Consider the following 25,901-nt stretch of genomic DNA (forward strand, 5'->3'; position numbering starts at 1 on the left):
CAGCCTAAACAAATAATAAAGAGAATCAAAGAGGGTGTTCAGGGTGTGGAGTTTTAAAAAAACACTTAAACCTTCTTGGCTGAGTCCAAATGACTCAACCTCTCTGGGCCTCAGTTTCCTTATTTGTAAGAGGGATTGAACTAGTGATTTCTAAGGTAGTTCTAAACCTGAACATTGTGGTCCATTCCCACCCCCACCCCCATATGCAAAATTGTGTGTACACATACAGCTTTGAGGGGAAGAGCATTTATAGCTCTCCTGTGCTTTTGTAAAGGGTCCATGATTCACAAAAGGTCATGTGCTATGGATCTGAGCAGTGCCTGCCAGACCTGGGGTTGAGCTATCCATCACCAGGAAGTGCTAGGACAAAGTATATTTGGTTATCATAGAAGGTACCAAGCCAGAATGCAAGGAGAGGTTATGGATGCTTTGGGCAGAGCCAGACTAGTTCTCCGAGAACTGACCCCATAAAGTGAAGAAAACCAGAGCCAAACAGGGTTTTACCTTCTAAACATAAAACTTTATTTCTAGTTATGTCCCTTTGTGGGATATGTTTAGGACCAAATACTTAATAAAGAAGTCCTAATTATACCCTTGGGCTGATTTGGTTTCCACCCCCACCCCATAGAATGACCCTTGTCTCCCTTCCCCATTCCAGCTTGAGGAACTTGGTGTCTAAAGAAAGCGGTAGTTGGCTGGAGAGACGGGGCATCTTAAATCCCCCTGGTGTGAGTTCACAGACTAAGAGGGGCTTCTCCTTCCTCTCAGGGCCCTCCCCAGTTAGCAGAAGGGAAGCCCCTTGGACACCACATAGGCTTCCATATCTCTCAGACAGAGTGGGGGACCCTGCCCACACCCTAGGCTCTCTTCACCCTGGTTACTTCCTGGCCATAGTGATCCTACACACCACCCCATCTCGTGACTTATGCCCTCACTTTCTGCTCTGAGCAGCCTGAGCACAGGAAGCAAGTGGTCCCACTGACTATAGAGATTTCAGAAGTACCAGAGAGGCCCCAGGCAGCTTTGGAGAACCAGGGGCTGCCAGGGGGCCTGCTCTCTACCACACAAGCCCTGAGGAAGCCCTGGACAGATGCTGCTCTCAATTGGCCTCGGTGGTTGACTTTGCTCACTCTCTTCTTCCTCCCTACCCCTAACCCAGGAGATGTTATATATATGCTATCAAAAGAAGGGATTGAAGCAGGAGAGACAAACCCCCTCTACCTTCCTGTGTTGAAAGGTGCCGAGGGTTGCCAAAAAAGTACAAGATATGAGTCCAGGAGGCAGGGGACAGCTCTCTGGCTTTGTTGGAGTTGAGAGAGGAAAAATGTTCTATCTGTTAAGCCCAGAAGCCCATGGCAGGAGTGGGAGGGGAAACCTTATCACCAGGAAGTCTCTTCTTCTCATATTCCCTTTTAGCTACAGAATAAGCTCTTTTCACCCCACCCCACTCCAACCTCAGCTGTTAAGGCTTTGGTGCCCTGTAGTGGGGTGGAGGGAAAACACACATCTTTGGCCCAGCTCTGTCCAGTAAGGGCAAGAGTTAGTTCCTCCAGCCCCACCAGGTACCTATACATACACAGCGAGAGAGGCTGCCCATCCCTGGACAGGAAGAAAAATGGGCATGTTACTTGAGGAGAAGGAAATGGGTGTAGGCCCCGACCAGGGTCACAAGGCCCAGCCCTCTAGGGAAGGGAAAGCCCCGGAGGTGCTCCTTAATTGCGACTCCCCACTAGCTGCAACACAAAGGTGAAGATGTAGACGATATCTGTGTAGATCTGCAGGGCGCCAGTGATGTAGTCCTCTGGGCTGATGGTGTGCTTCCGGTTCCCCAGGACCATCTGTGTGTCGTAGGCCAGGAACTGCAGGGACAAGAAGCCACGCATGAGGATCCAGGGGCTCAGTGGTCCACAGACCTGTCCTGGGAGCCTCTGGGCCATGAGGTGTGCTTAGGGAACACTTTAACAAACAGCAGAAGGCATGGTCTCTGTCTTTAAGCAGTTCACAGTCCAGAAAGGGAGAGGGACACTGGAATAGTGTCGTCTCTGGAATATGGCTTGCTAAATATTCTCATAGCAAGCGATGTGAATTAAAGACAGGAATGCCCAGGAAATCAGTGGAACCTCCAGACAGTAGTAGGGAAAGGCAGCTGTGGCCTCACTCCCTGCCTCTGAAGCAGCCTACATTCAGCACCCTCCCAGTCCCATACCTCCCACTCCTCTTCCTGGAGTGGGCAGGGTCTTACCAAAGTGAAGCAAATGGCCCCCAAAGCAGCATAGACCATGTGCAGCCAGTAAATCTGGGGAGAGAGGACAGGGATGGCATTAGAAAACTTGGCAAAGCCCAGACTGAGGCAGGCCCTCAGGACCATCTTCCCCCCTGGGATTCTGGCCAAGTGGGAAGATCCATGAGAGAACTACCTCTCCCTTCCAGATCCTGGGAGAAATTAGGAATGCTAACATGTTTGGCAGAGAAAACAGAGGCCATCGTCCAATGGCTATATGACATCAATCACAGCATCTTTTAGCCAAACCAATTTCCAGTTAGTCAAAGTACAGAGGTGTCCACTCAGCTTCTGGAAGAAAGTGGTTGAGTTATGGCTCTGGGAGGGGCAGGCCCAGCCATGCACTCCTTGAAGAGCCCCATCACCTTTACCCTTGGTTACATCAGCAGTCACTAGACCGTGTTCCTGCAGCCCTGCCTAAGAGGGACACCCCCTTAACCACCAGACGAATAGCAGAGTCAGGGAGCACCCCCAGGGCAGCCTTGGTCAACAGCCCTCCAGGGACCTGTCCACAGAAGGGCAGGGCCAGCCATGGTCACATGGGTAGGCTCCTGTCACGTTCACTCTCCTGTTCACGTGCTTCCCCTTCCCACCACAAAGCTCCGTTCAGCCTAGGGCCTCACATTCTGCCCGCTTCTGACTGGAAACAAAGAGGAGATACAGTGGTCCCTAAGTTCCCTTCCAGCTGAGCCCATCTTCTCTGCCCTCTGGATTCTTCTGCCAACCTGCCTCTGAGAGCCTGGTCTCAGCTGTCAGACAGATCATACAGCTGCTTCTCATAGGAATCCCATGATGCTGTCTGGGGCCTCAGGTGCTACGGCTCCCAGGACCTGGATCTCCAATGATACCCCCGTCCAAAGGATGGCGCTTCAGCACAGGTGCCTTGGCTAGCCAGTTGAGAGGTTCTGGAACCCAGAGCCTTCCAGAGGCCCATGGGGCCTGCTGCACCAAGATATACAGAAAGTCTGCCCCAAGCACTGGGTTCACTGACCCCAGCTCTGCCGAGACACTCACGTATTTGAAGGCCAGCACAATGGCAGTGACAATCCCAGTCACTATCATCACTATTCCCAGGACACAGAAGATGCCTGTACACGAGGTGAAGTCCACCTGCCAGGAAGAGAGAGGGAGGCACGTGTCAGATGGGCCACAACTAGCAGCCCAGCCAGCCAGGCCCGGCCTCCTCCAGGGGGCTCAGTGCTGCCTCCTGAGGCACTCGGGAGTGACCGTGGCATTCTAAGGACAGACACAGGAAGCAGAGTTGTGGATGTAGTTGAGAAGGGAAGGGGCTTCAGGTGTCTGAGGAAGACCCCCAATACAAGGATCTGGGCCCTCCCAGGCCTGCTCAAAGTGCCAGGCCTGGAAGGTCAGGTCTGTATAAGAAAGGGGGATGGGGTGGCCAGGGAAGGGCCGGCCGTCCAGTGCCCTCACCTTGGTCTGGATGCAGAAGATGGTGACTGAAATGGACACCACAGCAGTGATGATCATTGCGATGATGACGGCTTTGGTGTTATACACACTGCAGGGAAGGAATTAAGACAGCCCAGAGGCATAAGCCATGCACAAATGACTTCAAAACTACAGCCTTCTGGAAGTACCATACCCAGCATGCAGCCATAGAGGCGGCTGCCACCCCAGGTGTGCCCCACTCCCCTATAAAACACACCACCATGTATTGACTGCCCCTGAACACACCTGGAGATGGCGCCGGTCATGTAGGCCATGGCAAGAGTCTGAGGGAAGAATAGAGACCAGAGTGAGACACTTAATAGAGCCTGTGGGACGTCCCTGGTGGTTCAGTGGTTAAAACTCCAAGCTTCCGAGGCAGGGGGTGCCGGTTCGTTCCCTAGTCAGGGAACTAAGATCCCATATGCCCCGTGATGTTGCCAAAAATATATTTTTTTTAAAAAAAAGAGGGACTTCCCTGGTGGTCCAGTAGTTGGGATTCTTTACTCCCAATGCAGAGGCCCAGGTTCGATCCCTGGTCAGGGAACTAGATCCCACATGCTGTAACTGAGACTCGGTGCAGCCAAACAAATAAATAAACAACAACAAAATTAAAATCAATTCTAAAAAGAGAGCGGCAGACAGAGCCCTGGAGGCATGGCGGGGACACTACCAGAGCTGGTAGTACGTGTCACCTAGTAGGAAAGTGGCAGCCACAAGGAAACCAAGGGCAGTCAGGTCGGGGAGAGAGCCAGGGCCATCTTCCCCCACAGGGTCCCATTCCTTCCCTGGACCCAGCCCTCCTTCCCCATCTCCTCCCCGCTCCCCCGACCCTTTGACTCACAAAGAGGGCCAGCAGGATGATGTTCCATGGGAAACGGCGTCTGAAGGGAAAGAAACCATGACTTAGTGGCATGGGGCCAGCCAGGTCTCAGAAGGAAGTTCGTGACTTGTGCACCTTGAGAATGAGGCCTGGACTTGAGGGAGGGGAGGCTGGCATGGCCCTCAGGACCTGCTCATGTTCTATGCAGACCTGGGCTGTGGAGCCACAGAGACCTGGATTCGTTTGCAGCTCTTTGACTACTTATGTGACTGTGAGAAAGTTCCTTTGCCTCTCTGAGCCTTGCGTTCTTCCTATTTGTTAAATGGTTAAAATGCCACATATCTTGTAGGGTAGCTATAAGAATAACAGCTAGATAGCTAACTAGATCCCCCACACACAAGGCACTTGGCGCCCCACTGAGCAGTAGCCAGTAGCTGCCACCACCATCTTCTTCATCTTCATCATCATCATCATCACTACTGGTAAGTCTCTACTCAGATGCTATAAGGGGGCTTCCCAGGTGGCGCCAGTGGTAAAGAACCCGCCTGCCAAGGCAGGTAGACATAAGAGACTTGGGTTCGATCCCTGGGTGGGGAAGATCCCTTGGAGCGGGGCATGGCAACCCACTCCAGTATTCTTGCCTGGAGAATCCCATGGACAGAGGAGCCTGACCAGCTATAGTCCACAGGGTCACAAAGAGTCGGACACAACTGAAGCGACATAGCACGCGTGCACCTCCTTGCCCGCCCGCCATCCCTTCCCATGGTCTAAGTCTCTGGGACTCACCTGGGTTCCTGGCAGCAGATGAGGGTCAGGTATGTGACCAGGAAGACAGCACTGGGGAGAAAGAAACAGGGAAGTAGTCTCAGGTCCACTATGCCCCTCAGCCCCCTCCTGGCCCAGCCTGGTGGCACTCACCAGCCCAGCAGGCCGGAGGCCCAGAGAGGCGTCTAGAAGTCTGAGGGGAAGCTGCCCAGCAGGACAGGATCACCCTGGCCACAGGCACTGAGGCCATTGGTAACAGGAGGCCTGGCCTGGGTGGCGAAGGAGGAGCCGCCAGAGAGAGAGGCGGCCAAAGTGTGGGCCTGGCCTGGGAGGAGGCCACAAGGAGAGGTGGCGAGAGCAGAGGCCTGTCCTACAGGATGCACGCGGCCGTGGGTCCCCCACCCCCGCTCTCAGGAGACCCCTGACACTCACACTCAGTGGCACACGCCACACGGCCCAGCACAGCTGGCAACTGGGACACCTCTCCCTCCAAAGGATTCTGATCCCTGCTAGTCAGCTGTCACCCCTCCTCTCCTGGCCCCCAAGCAGAGAAGAGCACACACTCACAAGGATGCATAGTAGACAGCCATGTTTGCCCTCACGAAGTCACCAACCGGCTTCCTGTGGAGCAGAGAGGACATGAGTCATGCCAAGGCTGTCCGCGCCCCTGCCGAGGCCCTCCCCTCCCCCCATCTTCTCTAATCACCCGCAGCCAAGCCCCTCTTCCTGTCCATGGGTCGAGGGCCCACCCCAGCCATGCTCCCAGCAGGGGCCCCAGAGCCCAGGACCCCAGAGCTGCCTTCAGCCGTGCAGAGGCCCAGAGACTCACACGAAGGTGAAGACAGCGATGATGGCCACCGTGATGAGCAGCTGGATGGAGATGATGGTGTAAACCTGGAACACAGACCCCGGGGACAGCACGATCACCACCCTCTGCTCCCGGCCTCCCCCCAGGAAGCAGCCAGCCCCAAGACCAAGGAGCCCAAAAGACCTTACCACCCTTGGTCTGCCCCCATCTTCCAGAGGTAGGGAGGGGGTTCCTTCTTCATTTTGAAGGATCTACTCTTACTTCCTTTCCACCTAAGAGCCCACCCCAGCTGCACTGCAGCCTGTCAGAGAGGCTCAGAGGATCAGATGCTGTGCACACCCGCAGGGCTGACCCCACCCCCGCTGCTCCTGACATCTCCCCTTCCTGGCCCAACACCTGGCCTTCACTGACATTCACTGCCCTGCCTCTGCCCTGCCTCGCCGCACTCCTGGGTATGGCCTCTGGGCCTGCAGCAGTTCAGCCTGAATGTTGGTCAGGTATCTCTCTACCCTGAGCAGGTGCTGGGGCGAGGTGAGATGGTGGGCAGGGGCCTGCGAGTGCATGCGATCAATTCTGGCTTCAAATTGCTGCAGTCTGACAGGAGAAAGAAGTTTGCAGAGGGCAGAACACTTCAGCAGGGCTGTCCAGATTGAACCTGCCCCCCAAAACGAGGGCAAGGAAGAGAGAAGCAAAAGCAGGTGAACATAGCTTAGAGGAGCTGGGATTCCCTCAGAGGAGAGTGCAGGGCTAGAGAGGACCACAGGACTGCCATTCCTGTTGAGGCAGTCCCAGCGCAGGATGGAAAAGAATTTCCAGACACAGAGTATTGCAGAAAGGAGTGAGTTTATTAAGAACGAAGAGCACAGATAAAGCGGGCACTGCAAGCTCAGCGGGCCAACAACTCCTGACAAGCCAGGGAGAGTCAACAGTTTTCGTGGTTAACAGCCAATTTTTATAGCCTCAAGACAAAATTCCTAGGAGGTTGGCATTAGGTGACTGGTTGAGGCGCTATAGGGTGTTTACTGCAGTGGGCATCTTTGCCTAATTGGCAGTCAGGAAGCTTGTTAGTAATGATCGGGGGGCTTTTGGCAATGGGGCTCAGTTAGTTTTGGAGGTGACGTTGGTTCTGGGCTCCACTTCTGTGGCCTTAGTCCAAAGCCTCCCACCTGTGGCTTGGGGCAGGACTCCACATTCACCCTTCTTTTTTTCAGTGGGCCAAATCACAGCCCCAGTGGCGCAGATTCACCTGCCCACCAGCCCATATCTCACCTTTCGGATGAAGGCGTGTCGGACTTTCCTGTCATCCCAGTCTCCAGATCCAAAAGTGTCACTCACTGGTCTCTCCCCACCATCATAGCCATGGCCTGGGCCTGGAGACAGATCACATATGACCAACAGGGGACCTGGGACCGGTGGCCTCAACCCCCAAGCCTCTGGAACACTATCTCAACAGTCTCAGGGATCTCCAGCCAAAAATCAGGAACTCCTCTCCTCAGCCAGGTCCTCCAGGTGCCCCCCGAGCGACCTGAGTGGATACCGTAGGGAGAGGTGTGTCCCTGGCTGAGAGGGGGCTGAGGTGTGAGCACTCCATCAGCATGATTCCACTGAGGAGTGTGAACACGCATGGCCCCTGCCGTCAAGAGAACACAAAATCTTAAGGAAGCCAGGCAGGTGTGGGTCAGAGGAGCTGGCAGGGTCAGAGCAGGGACTCGGGGATCGAAGGAAGGAAAGGGAGACGGAAACAGTGCATGCGTGTGGAGGATGGAGGACAGAGTGTGCAGACTGTGGTCTCCATCAGGCAAGCTTTAGGATTCTGGGAAAACAGAAACGTCAGGGCTATCTATGCACAGGACAAAGCATCGTTGTAAACATGACTGATGTGCCGGTATTCACACCAGAACACCAACGGCCTGATGAGAGCTGGCTGCGCTCCAGGGTTCCAAAGATGGTGCAGGGGCTCAAAGCATTCCTCAAATGCCTCCCTGGGAACTGCTTTCAAAATCTGCAGACGAGCCACACAGGAAAATCTCACCACACTGGAAAATCTCACCACATTCTAATATTATTTCTGACTAGATTAACCACCCATGACGTTTATCAAACATCCAAATGTGTTCTGGATGTTCACAAGTCAGATGTTACCTTAAAAGATGAGGATCCGTCAGCACTGAGAATATTTAAAAAAAGAAAAAAAAAAGTGCTTCAGGTTCCAGTGAAAAGTGAAAAGTGTTAGTTGCTCAGTAATGTCCGACTCTTTGCGACCCCATGGACTGTATAGCCTGCCAGGCTCCTCTGTCCATGGAATTCTCCAGGCAAGAATACTGGATTGGGTTGCCATTTCCTTCTCAGTGGCAGTTCCTAAAGAAGAGAGGGCTGTGGGTGGGTGGCAACTGCCTAGCAGGGAAACAGAAATGGCCTCCTGAAGTAATTCCTTCACCAGCCACTTTCTCATCTGATGTGTAAGTTCTGGTATGTGTCTTACAGACTCAGTCTCCTCGCTGAATAAAGGGGCTGGCAGGTGGCCTGGGGGTAGGGGGGGTCTAGGAGCGAAAGGATAAAGCAGGGAGGTAACAGAGATGGGGAAACAGAAGGAGAGAGCTAGAGAGAAGATGAAAAAGGAGATGAAGGAAGTTAAGAAGGAAAGAAAGGAAATGGCCTCATCAGTATTGCCTCTTCCCACTCACCCTCAGCTGCCCTGCAGGGACTTACCGTAGTTCATGGGCATCGGGTGGACTGGGGGCATAGGCTGTGGGTAGCCAGCAGGGTGACCGTAGCCAGGCTGTGGGTAGGCAGGGTACCCCCCGGGCACGACAGATGGCTGCCCATAGCCTCCTGAGGGCGGAGAGCCAGGATACAGGGGGCTGCGGTCCTCATATGGAGGAGGGGCACTGGGATGGGACATGGTGGCTCAAAGGCTGAGGGGAGACCCCAGCTGCTGAGACCTGAAATAGAGATGAGAAAAACAGTCATGAGTGCATAGGCCCAGCTCACTGAGCCCCATTCCACCCTGCCTCTGTGGAGAGGACACCTTCAGTCTCTCCCCAGCACCGAGTGTCATTCCCTGCCCGCAGGCCACTGTGTCCACCCCCACAATCCCACCCACCCCACCAGCTCAGCCCTTGCCCCTCTGTCCTCACACCAGCCCCTCCTCACTGTGCAGTTTCCTGCCGTAGGAAAGCAGCAGGTGGGGATTTATTTAGTGCAGGAGCCGGGGACAGTCACTTGGCATGGGTGGTATGAGAGCAGGGGGTTCTCTTAAGTGATCACTTCCAGTGACCAGGGAAGGAGCCCGATGACCCTAGCAAAGCCACTGGTGAGTCACAGAGCCAGCCGGGACCCACTGAAGGGGGCAGCCCAGCCCCCACAACAGCTGACGGGAGCTCCAGGCTTGAAAGGCAGAGCTGGGGAGGAGCCAAGGCCCCAAGTGGAAGACAATAAACCGGTCCCAGGGCCGGAGCTGCCAGACCCAGAGGAGGAGGGCACGGGGCTGTGGAAGGTGTCAGGCTGAGTCAGGGGCCGCCAGAGAGGCCTAAGCATGTGGGTACACGGGCTGACCCCTGGGGGCTGGGAGGCTGCACAGAAAAGCAGGTTGGAGACAGGACTTTCTGGTTCCTTCAAATTACAGCTGAGGAGGAGCTTCAGGCATGTGACAGCCTGTGGCTGCCACCAGTCGTTTCAGGGCCGTGCCAAGGAGTAGAATGCCAGGGAGTTCAGGGCCCTCAAACCCCCAGGGAGGGGAAGACGCCAGGCCCTGGCGGCCCTGGGATTCCTGCCTGTTTGCCCCCAGGGTTGGCGGCTGAGAAAGGTTAGAATGCTGAGGAGTAATGCCAGAGCCAGCCAGTGCCCTCTCTGAGGCAGGAGAGCCCCAAGGCCGGGGAAGGGCAGAGGAAGGAGGGGAAGGGAACCCCAGAAACATCCCGAAGAGACCCCCAGAGGCTGTATGGCCCCAAGTGCTCAGTTCCACTGGGGGACTTAGGCCCAGAGCAGTAAAGTGACTCCCAAGATCACAAAACTAGCACGTTAATAGTACAAGAGCCAAGGTCTTCCCGGTCCTGGGTGAAAGTGAAAGTGTTAGCTGCTTAGTCATGTCCGACTATTTGCGATCCCATGGACTGTAACCCACCAGGTTCCTCTGTCCGTGGGATTCTCCAGGCAAGAATACTGGAGTGGGTAGCCATTTCCTTCTCCAGGGTATCTTCCCGACCCAGGAATCGAACCAGGGTCTCCCACATGGCAGGCAGATTCTTTACCATCTGAGCCACCAGGGAAGTCTAGGTGTGCTCTATATTATGCTGTGTTCTTTATGCCTCTTATGCCAGATAAATGTCCTTTGGACCTGGTATCCCTCTCTGAGGTGGCAGAGATGGGGGCTTGGGACAAGTTGAGGAGGAGGTCCCTGGAAGGGCCCAAGGTCCCAGGTAGGGCCGAACCCTGACAGAGTCTGGGCCCCTTCAGAGGGCCACAGCCGCCCCCTACAGCATCTCCCAAGGGCACACCTTCCTTCAGAACCCCACAGGGAGGATACATGCCCAGGTCAAGGTCAGCAGACATCCTCTGAGGCTCTGCCAGAAGGGCAGAACAGACCCCTCTTTTTAGGGCTCCCTGCACAGTTCGGGGAGCAGATAAAGGACTGTCCTAACTAACTCTTCTCTCTCAACTGGGATAACATAGAGGGGAAGGTGGCAGGAAGGGGTGGGGAGGAGGGCTCACATAACAGGCCAAGTCTCTAAATGAGTTATTTTGAAGAAAGCGGTTCTCCATCTTTCCCAGAGGGAACAGAACAGAACACCAAGAGTGTGTCAGGTCAGAAATAAGGAAGACCTTCCTGACAGTGAGGGTACGACAGCAAACCATGGGCCACGGTGAAGGCCCCACACTTTGGGGTAGAGCGCTCTGAGGAAATGGAGCAGAGGGAAACAGAGAGACCCAACACCGAGTGGTGTGAGTTCAAGAAACAGAGCGAATAACTGTTTTTGAAAACATTTGTGGTTTATGTCAGGGTAGCATAAACAGTTACAATATGTATATCTCCTTAACAGACTTTCTTAAAAAAGGAAGGAAGAGAAACTGGACCCTCCTCCCCTGAAGCAAGAGTCTCCTCTCCCTACCGCCTCCTCTCCCCAAACACCCCTTTAACTCCACCAGGAAGACAGTACCCCATCTGCAGGAAGCGGGAAGGGCAGGCCACCCATGGAGTAGTAGGGTTATCTGTCATTACTGCCCTGGGCTCAGCTGAAAACAGGGTCAAAACAGCCCACGAGACACTGGTAGGGAGGACCTTGTGGTTGGAGGCCCCAGCTGGCCGCCTGACCGTGATGTCACCATGACCTGGTCCTGTCAGCAACTCAGGGTGCCCCTCTGTGAAATGGAGTGAGGGGCCCAGATGATCCCTGAGCTCATGTCCAGCTCTAACAGACTCTGGGCCTGGGACTTATCTGAGGAGCCCAGTTATGTGGGGCCTGCCCTTTGCCTGACCAGCCAGCTGCCCCACCCCCTCAAGCCAAGCCAGACAAACAGATCCCTCCCCAAACCAGCGGGTAAATCAGGGAGCACGCCGGCCTTGGATAGGCCCCCAGGACTCCACGGTTCGGGTCTGGCACAGTGGGCCGCTGACTCGTGGAGATGCCCTCTGCCCTCCCTTACCCATCCCTGTGACGCTTCTGGTTTCAGAGGAACCAGACCTTCTGCAGGGCGTGCAACAACTCACAGTCCAGTTCTCTGGGGGCTCGGCCACCAGCCCATGCTCACCAGACACCAGCACTAACCAGTTTACCTCACTGTGTCTCAGTTTTTCCACCTGGAAAGTGGCTTTAACACTATAACAGCACCCTCCACAGAGTTGTTATAACAATGAAATGAGAAAATATGTGTAGAGTACTTAAAATGGTACCTGAACACTACCTGTAGTTGTTATTTCATTAAATCCTTATGATACCCCAATAGGGTGGATACATTATTATCGCTATTTACAAATAAAAAAAAAATAGAAGCTCAGAATTAAGTCACTTGCCCATGGTGACTTAGCTAGGGTGTGATAAAGACAAGACTCAGCTCCCAAAGACTCCAGAGCTCTTAAACCCTCTGCTTTCAACCTCATCCCCCTTTCTATCCACTCATCACTTCTCAGCTTCCCATCTCAGCCTCTCTACTGACAAAAGAGGGCTCACACAGCAAGTGCTCACTGAACCATTCAGCCCCTTCCATCATCCCCATGGTTCCCAAACTCTGTGCAGCAACCAGGAGAAGAGGGTGGTCAGAGATAGAGATTCTTAAAACGTCAGCACTGAAAGGAAACTCGCTCGTCGAAGGCAAGCTGACCCCTCCCTTTAGCAGCCAATCCACCACAATTGGTGGGGGGGGCAGCATGAAGAGGGACCTGTCCCTGGCCACAAAGCAGGGGCCGGGGCCCAGGACTACATCCCAGCTCTCTGGCATAGAGGCCTGTGCACAGGAGACGGGGAGAGTGTTCAGGCCAGTCAGGGGAGTGGCTAGGCATAGTCACACCCCCTCTGAGCAGGACCAGATAGGCAGGAACCTCAGGCCCCAGGGCTGCCAGCATAGACAGCTTCTGAGCCTGCTCCCTGGCCATGACCTGACCTACATGAGGCCCTGACCACTTCCCCACCATCAAGGCCTCAGCTAGGGATGAGGTTTGGGGCTGGCAGGTGACCAGGAGTAGGGGAAGGGGAAGTGGTCAGAGTTTACTTTCATGACTATGACTAAAGGTGGGAGCTGCAGGAGAAAGTGGAGTCCAAAGGGAAGGGGAGGAAGAAGTGGGAGAAGATACAGAGATAGAGTGCAGATACTTGATGCCCAGAGACTAGAAACCAGGAATCAGGTCATTTGAATTCCACTGGTAGCTGATGGAGGGGCTCGGTCTCCAGGGGCTAAAACGGACCTTCAAGGCTTCCCATCAGAAGCCTGAATTTTCCTAAAACACAGTAGGCATTCGGTTTCTACTGAACACACTCCCACAACAGGAAGCAAGACCGTTTTGTGGCAAGAAGCTTGAATCATTACAACATCCTTCCTCACGATGCCTTTTATCAAGGCATTCAGGCTCCACCTCAAACTTGTCAAGTTAGAGCTAAGCTTGCTCCCCATTCTTGTGACCCCCATTCTCATGACCCATCGGGAAGGAGCCAGAACCTCTCCTTTCTCCTACACGATCCCCAGACCCAGCCATCAGAAGTGGGAGGGCCCAAACACAGGACTTGTTGGCTGTCCAGACTTTCAGAGGCAGACTCAGGGAAGCCAGCTCCTTCCCCTGGCATTGTTGCAATGTGGCCAGTGTGCTCGCCGCCAGCTGGGGCCCAGGTTCAGGCTCCCTGGGAGGAGGGCATCTGAAGGGTTAAGGCTCTGGAATCTGCTGAGAGGAGGCTGGATCTACTGGGGTTACAGCAAAAGGGTGTGTGTGTGTGCTGGAGGGAGGGGTGGAAAGGAGCAGCTGACTGGTCCAGGCAACCCGTGCTCCTCTCTGCCAGGAACGGGTGCCCAGGGCCAGAGTGGAAAGAATAGCTCAGGGTGAGTATCTCAGGAAACCCCACCCAGCAGCAAAGCCCCTTGCCCGCTGTGACCAGGTCTCTCGTGACAGCCTCCTCTCCCTTTCCTTACCCCAACTCTCCACTGCCCTCCAAGAAAACACTTGGCCCTCCTAACCCAGCACAGAGCAAGGAGGGCAGAGGAGTAAAAAAGATCCACCCAGGAGTGGCTGGGTTCGCCACCAGGTCTGACGCACACAGACCAAGGGCCCAGAATCAACTTGTCCTTCTGACCGCCTGGCCTCTGGGGTCAACAAGATGAGGCCGAGAGGATCTGAAAACTGAAAACATCAGGGCTGGAACAAACTTTAGAAATCACCTGATCATTTGACAGACCAGGAAATCCCAGAGGCAAGGAAGTTCCTGCCCAGACAGTGACAGGCACTCTTGGTCATGGGTTTGGAACTTTCATTCCCAGCCCTGCCCACTGTCTGAGAACTCAGTGTAACAGCCGCCAGCGCACACACCCCTGAGGTGGAGCCACAACCAGCCCCCCTCCCCCAGTTCTCCTGGCCCTCCTGCTAAGAAACAGATAAGGCTGCCAACTCAAGACCTCCCTCCCAGCCCTGGTCTCCAGCCAATCCGAAACTGAGGTGGCTCTAATCTCCCAGGAAGGGGAAGCCATGGGAAGACCCAGGCACTCAGCACTCCCACCACCCTTCAGCATCATCAGTGCGGGTGATTTCCGAGACCCCAGTCAAGCCAGAACAGCTAGAAGTCCAGATGAGGAAAGCAGGTGGCGTTAACCGGGGCTGGATGCAGCTTCAGAAACACAGCCCCATCCACCTCCTTCTTTCTGTTTCATCTTCTCCTACCTTTTCAGTTCAGTTCAGTTTCAACTCCCAGATGAGGCGGGGAGAGGCAGACAGATCATTAACAACCCTTAGTGGAGAAGGGAGATATACCCCCCTCCTGCAGTGGGCAGGGAAGGAAGAGAACCACTCAGAGCAGCAAGTATTGTCTACTGACTACCGGGTACCAAGGACGTCTGCTCCTCACAACGGCCCTATCAAGTGCAATCCTTATCCTCACCCTACAGATGAGAAAACTGAAATTCAGAGAGAAGTTGATCCAAGGTCCTGGAGGAGGCAAACAGCAGAGATAGGTTTGAACCCAGATCTGAAGTCTGACTTAAGGTGCCGTTTGCCTTTACACCTGCCTGGAGGCAAAGTCCCTGAGGCCCCCACCAGTTGCCTGTGTGAACAAGCCAACAACACCTGGGCAGACTGAGGAAGTAAAGACCTTTCTCTCGTTGATACCAATTTCTTTCCCCTTGTTGAAAGTCAATCCTTGTCAGAGCCCTGGCATACAATGCAGGGAGCTGAGTTCTTGTCCTGGTTCTGGTCCTAACTCCACTGTGAGAGTCAGGATGGGTCTTTTCACATCTCTGGACTCAGTTTTCTCATCCATAAAACAAGTGTCATGTCTTACTCTTTGAAACCCCATGGACTGTAGCTCGCCGGGCTCCTCGGTCCATGGGATTTTCCAGGCAAGAATACTGGGAGTGGGTTGCCATTCCCTTCTCCAGGGGATCTTCCTGACCCAGGGATTAAACCTGGGTCTCCTGCATTGCAGGAGGATTCTTTACCATCACCAAATGATCAGAGTCCATTCTGACTCTGAGAATCTCTGATTTTGAATGAACAGCTAACAGACCAAAGCAGAAGCCTTCAGGGCGAAATGTCTTGCTTCCTAAAGAGTCTCTGCCAGATTCAGCCTCATCCTCATCTGGTCTGGAGGAGGCTGAGGCACAGGGTGTGACCTGGGTGTGGGAGTGGCCACAACTCCCTCTCCTACCACTGTGGACTCTAGAAAGCTAGAATTCATCCAGCCAGGTATTTCCCAGGCTGCTCTAAAGAACACTGCCCCAGTAGACAAATAAACTAATTAAAAAAAAAAAAAAAACACGGCCCCAGGAGATGTTCATGGATGAGCTCAGAAACAGAGAATCCATATCCCCTTTTGGAAATTCACAAGACACCATGGCATAGGAAGCTTCCAAGTTCTGCAGTGAGCAAAGCTATTCAACTTTATTTCCTTCAAACTTCCTTAAGCCTGAAACATTTTTATACAGGCACACCTAGTTGCCATCCTGTGGGCTGCTCACCAGGCCACCTCTGTTTTACAGATAGCCCTGGGAATGATTCATGTCCAAACATCATCTTGTTAAACCCCTGTCCTTAGCCAGCCCCTCAGAATAGTCACACTCAGTACCAGGTGTGCCCCCTCACTTGCAGGGCCAACTCAATGCCCTGATCCTCTGCAAAGGTTCTTCCTCTCTGCCACCCCACACAGCTGCTCTAAACTCCAAAGTGGAACTCACTGCAAAGAGCTGGGGGCATCTCCAAGCAGCATAGAGCCAGGAGGCTGCCATTCCTAACATCACTTTCATGTAACAGGAAAAAATACCAATCTTTATATATACAAACAAATGGGCTTCCCTGATAGCTCAGCTAGTAAAGAATCCGCCTGCAGTGCAGGAGACCTGAGTTTGATCCCTGGGTTGGAAAGATCCTTTGGAGAAGGGAACGGCTACTCACTCCAGTATTCTGGCCTGGAGAATTCCATGGACAGAGGAGCCTGGTGGGCTACAGTCAGTGGGGTCGCAAAGAGTCAGACACAACTGAGCGACTGTCACTGTCACATATATAAGAACAAAGACTTACTCTTATTCTCCTCCCTGACCAATGTACTGACTATCCTCCAGGTACCCAGCACTGTGGCCTGTGGACTTCTAGGTATCATTTCTACTTTAAAACAAGATCCAGGTTTGGGCCCAGATCCCCAGAATCTTAGGGGTAGAAGAGTCCGTTAAGGCCATCCCTTTCTCTGCATTCCCAACAGAATACTCCAGAAAGCCCACATGAGGGTTAGCCATACGGTTAGCAGAGACCTTCTCTCTCGGCTGCTGTATGAGTTTCTACTCTCTGGCCCTTCCGGTGCGGCTCTCTAAAGACACATAGTACGTGTCCCTTCCTGGGGCTTCTGCTCTTTCTGAAGTGTCCAGGGTGACAAGTTTGGGGGATGTAAGTGCTCTTCTAGCTGAGCCATTCCCATGGGAGGAGGCTGAGCTGAGGTGGCTATTACCCCAGTTCATGACGTGAGGTTCTCCCCACATGGAAGGTGTACCCTGTCATTACCTCTGACGTGCCCACTTTTACAGGTGAGGCCCTGAGGTCAGGGCACAAGAAGAGAGGAAGTCAGGCCCTGACCCCCTGTGTGGTCCCACCACTTTTAAGTTATAAACCAGGTTTCTGGGGCCTTGTGGCTGGAGAGACAGGGAGAGCAGGCAGGTGAGGAGGAAGTATGGCTGCCCCCTTGCCCCTGCCCCAGACAAAGCAGCCCCAAGGGCTCCTGGCTCCTCCTGCCACCACTGGCCAAGCCAAAAGCACCAGCTTTGAAACCAAAGCTCACCAGTGAGATGAATATTTCAGAGCCCCAGAAAACTGGACACCCGAGGGAACCTTCTGTGACATCTGGTTCTGACCCTAGTTCCCAGGCCTACCCCCACCTCCCCCAATCCCATGATCAGGTTCATCGGGGCAATCCCAACCCCAGAGGCCACTGTGGGGTCAGATGGGATGGTGACCCCCAGGGAAGACAACAGCTAGAGCAAAACCCACAAGATCAGGGCCAAGCCTTGCAGCGGCCTGCCTCCACTTCCCTCCTGCTGTCTCCACGGTTCTCCCCACTCCCATTTTCCTGCTTAGTTTTTACTCCCACCCAAAGAGGCCAGGAGGAAGAGAGTACTTCCCAGTAGTTTTCAGAACCTAGCCTGAGGGCAATGGCTAGAGCCGAGTTGGGGAGAGGGGACTGAGGCAAAGGCCTGGTGACAGAGGTGACAGGTTCCCCACACCAAGGATGTGAGCTACCAGAGGCTTCCCACCCGCTCTCTCCCTCACTCAAATATTCGGTCACCTGTCTACACCCAAGCTGGCACCAGGGCGTCAGAGGCGGCCGAGGTCAGGCCCGGGCCGCTTCCCCTCCCCCTCCCACCAGCTGAAGGCCCCTGACACCCTTTATCCCACGCACAGCTGGCCACCCTGGGGCTGGCCCTGTGGACACGCCCGGCGACAGATCCGCGATAGGAAGCAGGGGTCCGGGACACTCTCAGACCCCGGCCTGATCGCCCGCGCCCACAACCCCGCGGCTGGGCTCCCAAAGCTAAACAGGCGCCACTCGCCCGCCCGGGGAGCATAGAGAAAGAGAAACTCAAAGGTGAGGGCGACAGAGCCCCATTCCGGCCCGCCGCGCACTCCGAGAAAGTTTGGAGCGCCGACCAGTCCCGGTCCGGTCCCCGCCTGCCTGTGGCCCAGCACGCCCGCCGGCCCCGGGGCCCCTAGCTTGCCTGGCGCTCCAGACGGTGCGTCGCCGGCCTCCTGGTGTCGCGAGTCCAGCACTGCCCGCGCCGGCCTGGGCAGGGCTGGGGCTCCGCGCCCCGCCCCGTCGCCCCGGCCCCCGCGACGCGCTGGGGTCCGCCCCGGTCCCGCCCGCATCCGCCTGTTCCCGCTCCTCCCAAGTCCGCCAGGGCTTACCAGGATTTTCGGATTTTAAAGCAATACGTGGTCATTGTTGGAAACTCAAAACACAAAACTACAGGAAGAGATCACGTTTTCCCACTCTTCCCGACTCCCAGCAGCCAGCGCTTGCTGGTGATGCTTCTTTGCCTATATATCTACATATTTTACTCGTTTTTTTTTGCGCGATGTTTTGCATCAGTTTCCTACTTTAAAGGACATTTAAAAAATGCTGTTTCCCATTTTTCTTATTATTAGACAACAATCAATAATGAACATCTTTGACAATTATATGCTTTTAAGCCAGATGTACTTTTCCAGTTTAAAACTTAAAATTTGCAAATGTAGAAAGAAAGTGAAAGTGTTAGTGGCTCAGTCGTGTCCGACTCTTTTCGACCCCATGGACTGTAACCCACCAGGCTTCTCTGTCCATGGAATTCTCCAGGCAAGAATACTGGAGTGGGTAGCCATTTCCTTCTCCAGGGGATCTTCCTGACCCAGGGATTGAACCCAGGTCTCCCTTATTGCAGGCAGATTCTTTACAAAGAATGTAGCGATAAGTGGAACTTAGAATTCCCTGAGAATAAGACATTTCCTACCTGAAGTTACTTCAACCAGCAAAGTAGGTGTTTTAGAGTCAGAAATCCTGCAGATAACTAAGTCAGTGCACAACATTGGGTTTAAGGCTTTCCACCGGTAGTCTGAACCATCGCAGCCACTAATGGTAGAATGTGCTAGTCTTCCATTTTAGAGACAAGGAAATAAGTTCTGGGAAGTTTTGTAACATTACTAGAGATTACATAGTTTCAAAGTCCATGTTTTTGTCTTTTTTTTCCCCATTAGGCCAAGACTGCTGGTAGAATGACTTTATTTAAAGTGCTTATCTCAAGCTAGTAGCTGCAGGTTGACACTGCCACTGAATGTCATTCACAGCCTGTTGACACATTGCCTTTCTCAATGGGGGTGGAATGACTTGAGAAAACACAGAAATGAATGCAGTTAGACAGCCAGGACAACCTGAGCACCTCCTGATTCCAAACCCAACAGGAAGCACTTTATGATCTCCAGGGCCAGTCCCCCTCTTTCACAGAGCTAGGCTTAGGAAACAAGGGCCCAAGGACTTATCTGGAAGCTCATCTGCATACTAAGCATTAGTGAAAGCAGTATTTTTACTACTAGAAAGCATAATAAGCAAGGTTACCACTTGGACTGTGTTTCAGACGAATGAAAGATGTTTTTTGGTTTTTTTTTAAAGATGTTTTTAAAATCACCCCCTCCACACACACACTGCTGCTGCTGCTGCTGCTGCTGCTGCTAAGTCGCTTCAGTCGTGTCCGACTCTGTGCGACCCCATAGACGGCAACCCACCAGGCTCCGCCGTCCCTGGGATTCTCCAGACAAGAACACTGGAGTGGATTGCCATTTCCTTCTCCAACGCATGAAAGTGAAGTCGCTCAGTCGTGTCCGACTCTTAGCGACCCCCTGGACTGCAGCCCACCAGGCCCCTCCGTCCGTGGGATTTTCCAGGCAAGAGTACGGGAGTGGGGTGCCATTGCCTTCTCCGACACACGTGTGTTTATTTGTATATAACTTAAATAGAAGGTTACTTAGGACTGGTAGACATTATGGAGGGCTATCTCCCCCAGCCACCTTCAGTGTAAGTTCCATGTGAGGTCAAAGAACTCACTTAAGGAAAGTGAAAGTGTTAGTTGCTCAGTCTTGTCCAACTCTTTGCCACTCCATGGACTGTAACCTGCCAGGTTGCTCTGTTCGTGGGATTCTTCAGGTAAGAATGTTGGAGTGGGTAGCCATTCCCTTCTCCAGGGAATCTTCCTGACCCAAGGGATCAAGCCCAGGTCTCCCACATTATGGGCAGATCTTTTACCATCTGAGCCACAGGGAAGCCCTAAACATAAGGGCAGGAGACACTGGTTCAGTCCCTGGTCCAGGAAGCTTCCACATGCTTCAGAGCAACTAAGTCCGTGCATCATAACCACTGAGCCTGTGCTCTAGAGCCCAGGAGCTGCAACTACTGAAGTCAAGAGGAAGTCCTCTCCCAAAGCATGAGCACAGGAACAAGAACACACTGGGGAAAGGACAGTTTTGGTCAGTATCAGTTTTCCCCTGGATCACAGAGTCCTCGTGAGCTACAAAACCCTGCAGCATTTGGCTGGGTCTCCTGACATTGTTTCATGCTCTCTGCACTTGGCCCCTTTTGCCAGAAAGTACCCTTCACTTTCTGAAACAAGGGGGTTCATTTTCCATCTAGCAACCACATTTGTCCTCCAAAAAAGTGGACAGTGAGGATGCACACAGACAAGCCCCACACAAGCCTTAATAAAGGTTCTTTCTCCTGTTGACTAAAAAAGATGCGCAAGATGAGAATGGCGAGTTAAGTTTTATTTGGTGCAAAATGCGGACTGCTGCCTGGAAGAGAGCACCTCAGACAGCTCAGATAGGCTGCTCCAAAGAGGCAGTGCTGTGCTTAGTCACTCAGTCATGTCCACCTCTTTGCAACTCCATGGACTGTAGCCCACCAGGCTCCTCTGTCCATGGGATTCTTCAGGCAAGAATACTGGAGTGGATTGCCATGCCCTCCTCCAGGGGCTCTTCCCAACCTAGGGATTGAACCCAGGTCTCTTGCATTGCAGGCAGATATTTTTACCTTCTGAGCCACCAGGGAAGCCCAAAGAGGCAGTGGGGGAAGGTCAACACATAAGACTTTGGTGAAGGGGGAGTGCAATGCAGTCAAGCGCTTACTTCACAAAAGGTTTTCTGCTAGTCACAAGGAGCTGATGTCACCATGAAGAGATTTAGTGATTTTCTAGGTATGAGGAGATGCAAGGATTAGGATCATTAAATCAGTTCCTGAAAATGTTTAACTATTTAAAGACCTATTTCATCAGATTCCCTGGAGCACACAGTGACTCACTCTCCACCCTGAACTCCCTCAGTGAGTGTTGAAGGAACAGCTGCAGCGGCACAGTGTTCAATCTCTGGAAGAGTAAAAAGTGAAGTCCCTCAGTCGTGTCCGACTCTTTGCAACCCCATGGACTGTAGCCTACCAGGCTTCTCTGTCCATGGGATTTTCCAGGCAAGAGTACCGGAGTGGGTTGCCATTTCCTTCTCCAGGGGATCTTCCCGACCCAGGGATCAAACCCGGGTCTTCTGCCTTGTAGGCAGACACTTTACCCTCTGAGCCACCAGGGAAGCTCCCCATCTCTGGAAAGGCAGATGGCAAATGCCCTTTTTGTTCAGTTGCTGGCAAATTCTCTTTGTTGTTTAGTCGCTAAACAACTGTTTAGTTGTTAGTTGTTTTTGAGACCACATGGACTGTAGCCCAGCAGGCTCCTCTGTCCATGGGATTGTCCAGGCAAGAATACTGGAGTGGGTCGCTATGCCCTTCTCCAGGGGATCTTCCCAACCCAGGGATCGAACCTGTGTCTCCTGCTTGGCAGGCAGATTCTTTACCACTGAACCACCTGGGAAGCCAGCAAATCCTCTTGGCAAGTGCCAATTTGTAGTTGACACTCCTAAGCCCATTTATTTATTTTTGGCTGTGCTGGGTTTCCGTTGCTACGAGGGCTTTCTTTATTGCAGTAGCTTCTCTTGTGAAGCACAGGCTCTAGGGCGTACAGCTCAACAGTTACTGCGCACAGGCTTAGTTGCCTCGAGGCATATGGGGGGATCTTTCTGTAACAGGAATGGAACCCATGTACCCTGCATTGGCAGGTGGATTTCTAACCACTGGACCACCAGGCTTCCCAAGTGGTGCAGTAGTAAAGAGTCTGCTTCCCAGTGCAGGAGACTCCAGAGATTCTGATTTGATCTCTGGGTCAGGAAGATCCCCTGGAGTAGGAAATGGTAACCCACTCCAGTATTTTTTTAATTTCTTATTTATTTTATTATTATTTTTTTGGCTGCACTGGGTCTTTGTTGCTGTGCCTGGGCTTTCTCTAGTTGCAGCGAGTGTGAGCAGGGGCTACTGTTTGTTGACGTGCATAGACTTCTCACTGTGGTGGCTTCTCTTGTTGCAAAGCACAAGGCTCTAGGCGCGAGGGTTCAGTAGTTCTGGTGAAGGGACTTACTTGCTCTGGGGCATATGGAATCTTCCCAGTCCAAGGATCAAACCCATGTCCCCTACACTGGCAGGCAGATTCTTACCCACTCTGCCACCAGGGAAGTCCCACTCCAGTATTCTTGCCTGGAAAATCCCATGGACGGAGGAACTTGACAGGTTACAGTCTATGGGGTCACAAAGAGTCGAACACAACTGAGCGACTGAGCATGCACGCATGCACAGACCATCAGGGAAGTCCCTCCTGAGCCTATTTTCTGATCCTGAAATCAAGATTATGTGAACTGAAAGAAAAAACACACAACATTAAAGTTGTGAGTTAAGTTTTATTTAGAGTAACTTACTGAGGACCATAGCCTCTCAGATAGCTCTGAGGAACTGCTTCCAAAGAGATAAGGGAGATACCAGAATATTCAGGATCTTTTTTATTTTTTTTGGCTGGAAAAAAACCTGTGTTTAAGCAGAAAGAGATAACTGTTAATTACAAAGAACAGATATGTCAAGTTAATGACTTTAGTGCTTAATGGAACGATGCAAGAATCTGAGGTCCTTAAAATTCTTCCTTAGATAGGTATGTTAACTATCTAGGGACTCTTGTATCCAAAGCAGAGAAGGCATCATTGTGGTTATTTTTTTTTCCCTTCACCCCCCACCCCCACCCCCTAGCCCCCCACCCCCACCCCGCGCTCAGGGTACACTGTTGGTGGGCGACTGCAGTGACCAGTGCCTTGATCCTGTAGAATCAGAATGGCAGGCAACATTTTTTTCTTTACAACTGTAATTCTAAAAGAACATCTGCAGAACCAGGCCCAGGGTGACCATTCACAAGAGGTACTCAATAAGTGATGTCTCCTCCTCTGGACCCTATCTTATGCCTGGATAAAAGAGATCAAAGGCCTTTATCTGTAAGACCCTTAGCAGATTATTAATTAAGCCCCTACTGTCTGAGAGTTGAAGTCTGGACGCCAGTTTCTTTTGTAGAATCAGAGAGAAAGAAGCAATTAGGAACTAAAATCCAAAGACAGAAAAGAGAGGGAGAGGCAGTGGGGAAATAAAGTGAAACGGTCTTCAGTTTGTGTCCAACTCAGTCGTGTCCAACTCTTTGCAACTCCATGGACTGCAGCACGCCAGGCTTCCCTGTCCATCACCAACTGAGACACTAGTCTGGTGTCTTCTCTGTCAGCGGGTTTTCCAAATAAAGTCATATTCCTTGTCTCAACACTTCATCTCTTGGATTCATTGGCCTGTTGTGTGGCGAACAGAGGGAGCTTGGACTCTGTAACACTATCTCCCTTAGACTGTGAAAGGGTCTTCAGTCTTGCAAAACATCTACAAGGGAATGGCCAGTCTTTGGAAGGGGGGGTGTTAATCTCTTCTTTTTGTTGCAGCTATTCACAGGTGGGCAGGGTCAGATTATCTCTCTAGGAGTTGAACAAAGGCCCTTTAGTTTACAATCAGGCAGAGGGGCAGAGTCTTCTGCTGCTACTGCTAAGTCGCTTCAGTCGTGTCCGACTCTGTGCGACCCCATAGACGGCAGCCCACCAGGCTCTGCCTTCCCTGGGATTCTCCAGGCAAGAAGACTGGAGTGGGTTGCCATTTCCTTCTCCACAGGGTCTTCTGAGGCAGGCCATTATGTATGATTGTAATAACAAAAACAACAAAAAAGCAAGTCAGAGAAATAGTTTCAACATGGGGTCAGAATTGGCTTCTTCTCTGCAACACTAGTAAAAGACCAAATAATTGCAATCTTGCCAGTTTTACCAGTGCTGGGATAGAGGAGTGCTCACTTGCATCTATGGAATCCCAGAGAAAGGAGCATGGGGTGGGAGTGAAGGGATATTTCAGGAAAGACTCCTGAGGGGAAATTCTCCAGTGGCCCAGTGGTTAAGACTGCACTGGGGTGGGAGGATGGCCAGCTTCCATATGTTTTTTGTTGTTCACTCATTAAGCTGTGTCTGACAACATGTGACTATGCACCATTTCCATGGAGGTGAAATATATTTCTCCCACACCACTGATTTTGTGACTCACTTTTACCAATGGAATGTTAGCAGACATGATACAAAAGAGGTCTTAAAAGTGCAATAATGGTTAACTTGGACTCTAGCCACAACTTTCACCATGCGGACATTCTGGGTAGTCAGTTGCTAGTCTAAGGAGAGTCAAAGACACATAGAGGGGACCTGGACCCACTCACAGCTTAGAAGTCAGCCCAGCCCAGTAGTTGTTGTTCAGTTGCTAAATCCTATCCAACTCTTTGCGACCCCATGAACTGCGGCACTCCAGGCTTCCCTGTCCTTCACCATCTTCCTGAGTTTGCTCAAACGCATGTCCATTGAGCCGGTGATGCCACCCAACCATCTCATCCTCTGTCACCCCCTTCTCCACCTGCCCTCGATCTTTCCCAGCATCAGGGTCTTTTCCAATGTGTCAGCTCTTCACATCAGGTGGTCAAAATGTTGTAGCCACACATTCCATTCCTGGAAACAAACTCACTCAGAAGGACAATGCAGATAGTGGAGTGCAGTTTATTACACCGGCGGGGGCAAGGAAGAGTCTCCTCTTAGCCAAGGACCCCAACCAGTTTTTGTGAAAACCTTATATACCCTAAGTGTATAAGGTTCCCTAAAACTAGTCTGAATAAAGGAAAAAGAAAGATACAATCAAAGTTATCCCATGATCATATGCCTTAAGTCTAGGTAGTTAACAGTGGACAGTTATCAATAGGCCTGCAGTCATACCCCAAAAAGCATAATAGAATGTAGGATTCTATTCGGTTACACAGATAATTAGGGTATTCTTTAGGAGATGGAGAGCCCTGGGGCTCTTCCTTCCAGAGGCCTGGTTTTCCAGTTGGTATGTCATTTCCATAGATACTGAGCATATAGCTCAAAGTCCACAGTCTGGCCCAAGATGGAGTCCTGCTTTCAAAATAGAGCCTGTTCTGTTTCCTACTTCAAAAGTATTGGAGCTTCAGCTTTAGCATCAGTCCTGCTGAAACCATTTACCTCAGACTGGGACTTGAACCCACATGGCTGGGCTTGAACCAGGCCAAAACCCACAGTACCTGGTTTCAGAACCTAATGAAGGTCAGGTTCTTGATGTCTCATCACAGAAAGAATTCAGTGAGAGACAAAGTGATGGGTAAGAAGTGGATTTATTCAGACTCAGAGAGAAGCACACTCCACAGAGTGTGGGCCATCGCAGAGGGTGAGTGTGGGGGCCCCAAAATGTGGCCTGGTTAGTTTTTATGGGCTGGGTAATTTCACAGGCCAATAAATGGGAGGATTATTCCAACTTTTCTTGGGAAGGTGTAGAGATTTCCAGGAGTTGGGCCCCTACCCACATTTTGACCTTTTGATGGTGTCTTGGAGCTGTCATGGTGCCTCATTTAGCTTGCTGACTGAGGATCAAGGTCTAGTCGAAGTTGACTTGTCTGCCATCTTGGACCCATTTTATTCTTTTTTTTAAATATTTATTTATTTATTTGGCCGTGCTGAGTTTTAGTTGCAGCATGTGGGATTCTTCATCTTTGCTGTGGCATGTGAACTGTCAGTTGTGGCGTGTGGGATCTAGTTCCCAGACCAGGGATCGAACCCAGGCCCCCTTCACTGGGAGCTGGGAGCACAGACTCTTAGCCAC

General features: G+C 52.1%; 2 protein-coding genes across 3 annotated transcripts in view; one reads left to right on the top strand and one right to left on the bottom strand.

The window, feature by feature from the left end:
• Positions 1-25,901, top strand: part of PNKD (PNKD metallo-beta-lactamase domain containing) — a 65,947-nt gene that overhangs the window by 2,758 nt on the left and 37,288 nt on the right. The gene's annotated exons all lie outside the window — the stretch shown is intronic.
• Positions 499-18,109, bottom strand: TMBIM1 (transmembrane BAX inhibitor motif containing 1). Of its 2 annotated transcripts, none has more exons than XM_081583958.1 (12): positions 18,013-18,109; positions 8,833-9,065; positions 7,393-7,487; positions 6,145-6,209; positions 5,883-5,936; positions 5,337-5,387; positions 4,572-4,611; positions 3,977-4,014; positions 3,713-3,800; positions 3,296-3,391; positions 2,243-2,296; positions 499-1,859 (listed from the first exon to the last, which is right to left on the bottom strand). In XM_081583958.1, the coding sequence occupies exons 2-12, from the start codon at positions 9,023-9,025 to the stop codon at positions 1,713-1,715; spliced, it is 921 nt and encodes a 306-aa protein (XP_081440084.1). In that variant the 5' UTR covers positions 9,026-9,065; positions 18,013-18,109; the 3' UTR covers positions 499-1,712. The 2 variants fall into 2 exon arrangements, with proteins under 2 accessions (XP_081440084.1, XP_081440083.1); XM_081583957.1 differs by having other exon boundaries at positions 7,393-7,493.

This window comes from Giraffa tippelskirchi, chromosome 3, assembly GCF_054371585.1.
Source record: "Giraffa tippelskirchi isolate mGirTip1 chromosome 3, T2T-mGirTip1v1.2.pri, whole genome shotgun sequence".
NCBI classification, from domain to species: Eukaryota; Metazoa; Chordata; class Mammalia; order Artiodactyla; family Giraffidae; genus Giraffa; species Giraffa tippelskirchi.

Excerpts from the sequence above, each read along its gene's own strand:
- TMBIM1 (XM_081583957.1), bottom strand. The coding sequence starts at position 9,025 with ATGTCCCATCCCAGTGCCCCTCCTCCATATGAGGACCGCAGCCCCCTG. Across the intron at positions 7,494-8,832 it reads CCCGATGCCCATGAACTACG|GCCCAGGCCATGGCTATGAT; the intron begins GTAAGTCCCTGC and ends ATCTGTCTCCAG. Across the intron at positions 4,612-5,336 it reads ATCTGCTGCCAGGAACCCAG|ACGCCGTTTCCCATGGAACA; the intron begins GTGAGTCCCAGA and ends CTTTCCCTTCAG.